The sequence below is a fragment of the Populus nigra genome, chromosome 17, assembly GCF_951802175.1.
Source record: "Populus nigra chromosome 17, ddPopNigr1.1, whole genome shotgun sequence".
Taxonomy (NCBI): domain Eukaryota; kingdom Viridiplantae; phylum Streptophyta; class Magnoliopsida; order Malpighiales; family Salicaceae; genus Populus; species Populus nigra.
Window position 1 is genome coordinate 10,989,691 of NC_084868.1, and position 6,459 is coordinate 10,996,149.

At 32.1% G+C, this 6,459-nt stretch overlaps 1 protein-coding gene across 1 annotated transcript; it reads right to left on the minus strand.

The window, feature by feature from the left end:
• On the minus strand, positions 1 to 1,629 carry LOC133677576 (serine/threonine-protein kinase BLUS1-like). The gene has a single exon (XM_062099654.1). The coding sequence runs from the start codon at positions 1,627 to 1,629 to the stop codon at positions 1 to 3; it is 1,629 nt and encodes a 542-aa protein (XP_061955638.1).
• Positions 1,630 to 6,459: the final 4,830 nt, after the last annotated feature.

Consider the following 6,459-nt stretch of genomic DNA (forward strand, 5'->3'; position numbering starts at 1 on the left):
TCAGTCAATATCATCAATTGCTGCATCATCATCATCATCAGCAGCAGCAGCAGCAGAAGCGTCATTATATGCACCAGAAATCACAATGTTGATATTTTCCAATTCCATCTCCAACTTCAGGTTCTTTTCCTTCTCAAGGTCCAACTCCCTCATCAGATTCTCAATCCTTTGCACCAATTGTTCCTCTCCATCAACCTCCCCGCCCAACAGAGCAATCATTCTTGCTACCTGCCTTCTCTGCTCATCCAAACTCCTCTTTAATGCCATTATACCCTCTAACACTGTCACTTGATGAAAGTCTTCAACGATTCCTTCTATTCCGCTCATGTTTTCACCAGTATGATCCTCCACCGAACCCTCCAAGTCACTTGACCCGATAGACGACACATTGAACCCAATGTTCGTGTCCGGAATGATTGTTTCACCCCCAAAACGAACCAATTTCACAACTGAATCATCTTCTGAATCACTACTGAATTCCGGGACAAGATTGAATTCATACTCATTTAGTTTCCAACCACTGATCCATCTAGTCTTCTCACTTGGACCAACTGATTCAGGACGCTCTTCTTCTTCTTCAACATCAGTGCCAGCAGTAATCTGGCTTGGTGTCCCTTGTAAAGCCTTGAGTTCTTTGAATGTCTCTTCAACATTAGGTAACCCATCGAAAACCTTCTTGAACAAAAAGTCTAATCCTTTACAGTTCTTGAAGAAAGAATACTCTAAAAGCTGATCAGCAGAAGGTCTCTTTGAAGGGTCTTGATCAAGACAAGAAGCAACCATTTCTTTAAATTCTTTAGAGAACTTCTTGTTCTTGAAATCTTTCTTGTGCTTCTCGTCATGATAATTAGAGAACCCAAGCCTCTTCTTTATCTTCATGATCAAAGACTGCGATGGAGGAAGGTCAGAGAAAGGAGGTCCACCATAGGCTATTTCCAATGCAGTAATACCAAAAGACCATATATCAGCCTCGAGACTATAACCTGCATCTAAGTCATGTATAACCTCTGGTGCCATCCAATATGGGGTCCCTGCAACATCAGTCAACCTCATTCTTGATGAGGGGGACAATGGGGATGATCCCACAACGCTTCTTAAGTCGTAAATCGAGACCGATTTGCCACGATCTGCAAGTTTTATACTGCCATTTTCTGTGTCTATAAGAATGTTGCCTGCCTTGATATCTGTGTGTAAACGGCCTTGATCATGAATATAACACAATCCCTGGAGGGTTTCTTTGAGAATTATTGCGATGCTTGGCTCTGGTAGTCCGTCGGGGAAGTAAGTAGAGATTATAGGCTGGAGAGAGCCGGCAGCCATGTAAGGCATAACCACCCAAAGATAGCTATCAACAGCAAAAGAAAGATGGGATGCAAGAACGTTAGGGTGTGAATGAAGTGACATGGTTTTGGTTTCACGTCTGAGACCATCAAAATCGGCTGGATATTGCTCAAGATCAAAGATTCTGATTGCAACCAAAGTTGACTTCCAGATGTTGTGGATACATATTGCTTTGTGAACTTTGGCTCTAGCACCAGTACCGCCAATCTCATCCACGAGTCTGTATGCATTTGGGTCTGTTGGGTACTGAAGTTGAGCTCCGGATTCTTGGTCTAGTTCATCTGCCATGGATGATGCTTATTATGGTTTGATCTTGATCTTCAATGGGTTTAATTCGAGAGAATTTGTTGGTTTCTTGAATAGGTTTATGGAGTGTTAGGGAAGTTTTCTTGATAAGGAGGATAGTTTGTTTTGGAAAAAGAAAGAAAGTAGGTAATTTGCGGGGTGGTTTTCTGGCCAAGTCTCAGGTTCGAAAGGGAGAGATAGCGGGGTGATCAATCTTTGAGAAATGAGAGTGCGAGGATGCATGGGATGAGAAATGCAAGACTGCTTTTTATACCGTTTGAGAAATTCGGGCCTCTGCTGGGCTTCTTGTGCCTCATGGTTTGGGCTTTTTTTTCTCTTTCAGAATAACAAATAGGTCTCGAGGGGAGAAAAGATCCATTCATAAAAATATCGGTTTATGAGATTTTCTTTTTTTATTGGATAATTTATAAAAAAAATACTATTTTTTTTCAATATATATATATATATGTAAAGCTTTTAACAAATGATGCATTTTTTAAAGTTTGTTTAAGTGTTTGTGTTAGATATAAATCATTCCATCTATGTTAATCATGACCATCTTTCATCCAGGTTATGCCAATGGATCCAATAACCTGGCCTCATCACACAGTCTTGGCAGAGCACGCCAAGAACAAAGTACTCCTAAGATATGCAGCCGGGGCTAAATTTGTTTTTTCTAATATAAAAAGATTACCTTTCAATCAGAAGCATTTTGGTTTTTTTCATTTTAAAAAAACTAATCAAATTATTTTATTACTCTTCAAAACAAAATCAACTAAACTCTCCTACAAGGACTTTTTAATCCTTTTACCTTGGTGTTTTTTTTTTTGTCAATATCAAAATTACCTAGAGATATTATTGTTCATATTTTAAATATTATAAAAAATATTTGGTGGCACATGCGTAACATGCTCTGGCAAGTAAGTCCCCGCACCATTCGGGTGGCATGTGCGGGGTTGTCCGATCACCAAACCTCACCTTTTGTGACAATATTGGAAAGGTTTTGACATCTTCACAATGATGCAACGCGTGCGCCAAACACGCCTTTGGTTTTGACATTGTCTATCATTTTTTTTTTCTCTCTTTCCATCTCATTTTTCATGCCAACCCCTTTAAAACTTCATACTAGCCCCTTCAATATTTTTCCCTTGACATTTGGTCCCTATCCTTTTAATTAATATTTCTTTTATTTTGAATAATCTATAAAATAAAAAAATTTAATTTCATCTCTTTCATTTTTTTTTCTTTCAAATTTGATCTATATTATTTCGACTGCTACTTGTTTTGTTTGAGATCATTTTTTAATTTTTGTTTTTACAATTTCATTCTTTTTAGTTTTTCTCCTATTAAATTTGATTTTTGTTCTTTGTATTGTATTTTTTTTCTTTGGTAAGTTTTTTAAGTTGATATTTTTTTCATAATTTCATTTTCCATCATTAAATTAGTTGAGAATTAAGCTTCTTAATTGAATTAGGATCTATGATTTCATAGATTAGATTAGGTTTTAGAGGTTCGCGTGCAGGTTTACTTGGTTTTTATTTTCTTTTGTTTAAGCTATTTTTTAAAATTTTCATCCTTTAACGTTTGTTCATTTAGAGATTGGTTCTATTCTTTTTATTTATTTTTTTCTATAGAATTTTTTATTGGTCTTAAAAATATCCCGGTTATCTCGGGTCTTTTTATTTTTCATTCTATGTTATTTTTTTTTATAATTCTTTAAATTAATTTTTTTATTACATCCTTCAATATTTGAAATAATGTTTTTAAACAATTTATAGAATTAGAATTCCTTTTCAATTTCACCCCACTTTAAGTTTTTAATCTTTCAAATTTAGTTCTTATTATTTTTATTACTGTTTGGTTTATTTGAGATAATTTATTTTTTACAATTTCATCCTCATTGAGTCTTTTTTCCTGATAAATTCGATTTTCATTCTTTTTATTACTATTTTTTTTCATTGAAAAATCTTCTAAATTGATATTTTTTTTATTCCATCATTTCATATTAGATTGATTGGAGATTGAATTTCTTGAGTTAACTCTAGTCTATGATTTCACGAGCTTCAGGTTTTAGAGATTTAACCAAGTTTGGAAAGTTTGCCTAATTTTGCTTGATTTTATCGCTTGTATTTAAGCTCATGTTTTTTAAGTTTCATCATTCAATATTTATTCGGTAGAATATTTGGCTTTGTTTTGTTGTTTTTGTTTTTTTTAAGGATTTTTCACTAATTTAAAAATGAACCTTGTTTTCTCGGGTCTTTTTATTTGTTGTCCTTTGTTATATTTACTTTGTCTTATCAACATTATTATTTTTTTTTAAAATAGAACTTCTTGATTCATCATGAATCTAGGATTTAATTGGTTACAAATTTGAAACCTTAGCCCATATTTAAAAGGTTCACTGGGGTTTGCCTGTTTTTTTTTAAAGCTGATATTTTTTAAAAAAAATTTCATCATTCAACATTTATATCATTAATAATTAGGCTATGTTTTTACATATATTTTTTTAATTTTATTATTTAATATTTATATCATTAACAATTAAACTATGCTTTTTCTTTATCTTATCTGTTTTTATATGATTTTTTTGTGATTTTTAAAAATGATATGGGTTGCCTTGAATTTTTTATTGGTTGTTTTTTATTTGATTTATTTTGGAAAATTTATTAAATAAATTGAATAAGATATTGTGAGCAGATCCCTAGCAACAAGTGGACTCGTTGGCTAGTCATGAGTGCTATCCAAATATTTCTTAACGAAAGGATAATTTATTATAGTTATTTTTAAGATAATTTAAGTAGACATAATTTTTTTTTAATAATGGTAAAGAAACTATAAATAACCTGACCACTGTTTTTTTAATTCTATACTTTCATTATTTTTACAAACAAATCATTATATTGATTTTTATTAACGAATTCTATTTACTTTTAAAATAAATTTCTTACATAATATATAAAAAAATTAGCGTATCCATCATGTATCATATTTAAATTTTTTTGGAATGGTTGTATCGTCATATTTGTATCGTTGATTTTAATTAAATAAAAATACAGCTTTTATAAAATAAATTTGCAAGAGGAAGAATTTGAAAAAAAAGAAGAAGTTGTTATTAAGTATGGCCTTTTGGTTTTTTACTTGCGTATGAGTTTTGTCGCTCTAGGCTGTCTTCTTGAGCTTCTGATTTTACAGCCACGTGTCCCACGTCAGTGTGATTGGGTGACGCTCACGAGCTTTCAAAGGTAGATTTATAATTCCATATCCTAGTCAAAGCTCGATAGCCTTAAAATTCGCTTGCTAAATTCTAGATGTCTTTCAAAGAGAATATAAGCCTTGACTTCTGGAAATCTTTTCATACCTCCCTATCAAAATCAACACCGCCAACTTGGTTTGAAGAATTCTGATTTGACTTAGTTTTTTTATTATTTAAATTTAGTTTAGTTTGGTTTTTTTAATTTTAATTAGTTTAATTGAATTTTTTCACGGTTCGGTTTTTTTTGTTATTATTTTCTCGATTTTCTCAGTTTAATCGGTTTTTCAGTTTTTTTACTTACCTCTATTACAAGTAATAATTAGAGAGCAAAATCTTGGTGCTTTAACAAGTTTTGTGTCACAAGAAATATTTTTGTCCCTCTTATCAATTAAATACAAAAAAAATATTAATATTAATGATGCCAACATTATAAATCATAATTGTTGATGTTCTAAAAAATCCAAGTAACCTAAGAATAGGACTCCCAGGTTGGATAAACGGTTAATCAATTGGTCCTAGCAATCTCATTTATTCTCCCTAGTAAAGGTGGTTGATAGCTTATACTTGATGCTTGGTAGATCAAGATGGCTTGTGACTACTACCTGCAAAAGATTCTCTTTGATAGAAATATGGACTCTTCGATGCTTAAATAAGTATATTTTTAAATAGAGAAAATATAATAATATTCTAGAGAGAAATGCTATGAAAATATATATACAGTTAAGAATAATTAAGATTGTGAACTTTTGTTACGAAGGTCTCATGGTATATTTATAAACCACGAGTCTTGTTATTTTATGAAAAAGAGAGTTTGAAATATAATTTTATCTTGATAATATTTAATGAGGAATAAATATTCATTATATATGTATTAATGTTTGATGAAAATATAGTGAGTCCCTGAAGGACTTTTATATACTTGAAAGGTATACGAAGATTAGGATTTAATATGTCTAATGTAGCTGAGCGGCTGAGCCTATAAATACTAAACTCTTTCCTTAGGCTAAATCCAAGGAAGGTGGGTCCTTCCATTAGTGAGTTGAAGGAAGGTTAAGTCTGTTTTTTTAGATGTGTTCAAAGGAGACTAGGTTCATCCTTTGAGCATGCCCGAGGCTTGACACTTTACCGAGTCCAATTATGGTTGGGTCTGGCTAGTACGTCTTTAATGAAGTGTGCTTGTGTTCCAGAAAATTTACACCCATAAATCTTTCTTGATGTAGCAATTTTTTAATAAAAATATACTGATAAAAACTTATTCATTAGTATGTTTTTCTATGATACACTTGAGAGTCTGTCTTGCAGTTCTTTACAGAAGCGCTAAGTTGAGAACTGCTATAAACTAGTCTTGGGCTCTTGTTGGAATCCAAAACTTGGCGCTTAGTCTCTAAAAATTTTGTTACCATTGTCAATTATTGGTTTTTGTAAGATAGCGTAATGCAAGATTCAAAGTTCTGTGGATTCAATGTACTTGAATTAATACGAAGAGAAATTGAAAACAGAGATAATAATATATATTGCTTATCCTTGATTGATCTTATCTTCTCAATACAGGGAAATCCTTATTCATACAGGGAAAATGC

What these genes read in the sequence shown, in the direction of transcription:
- LOC133677576 (XM_062099654.1), bottom strand. Translation starts at nt 1,629, where the DNA reads ATGGCAGATGAACTAGACCAAGAATCCGGAGCTCAACTTCAGTACCCA.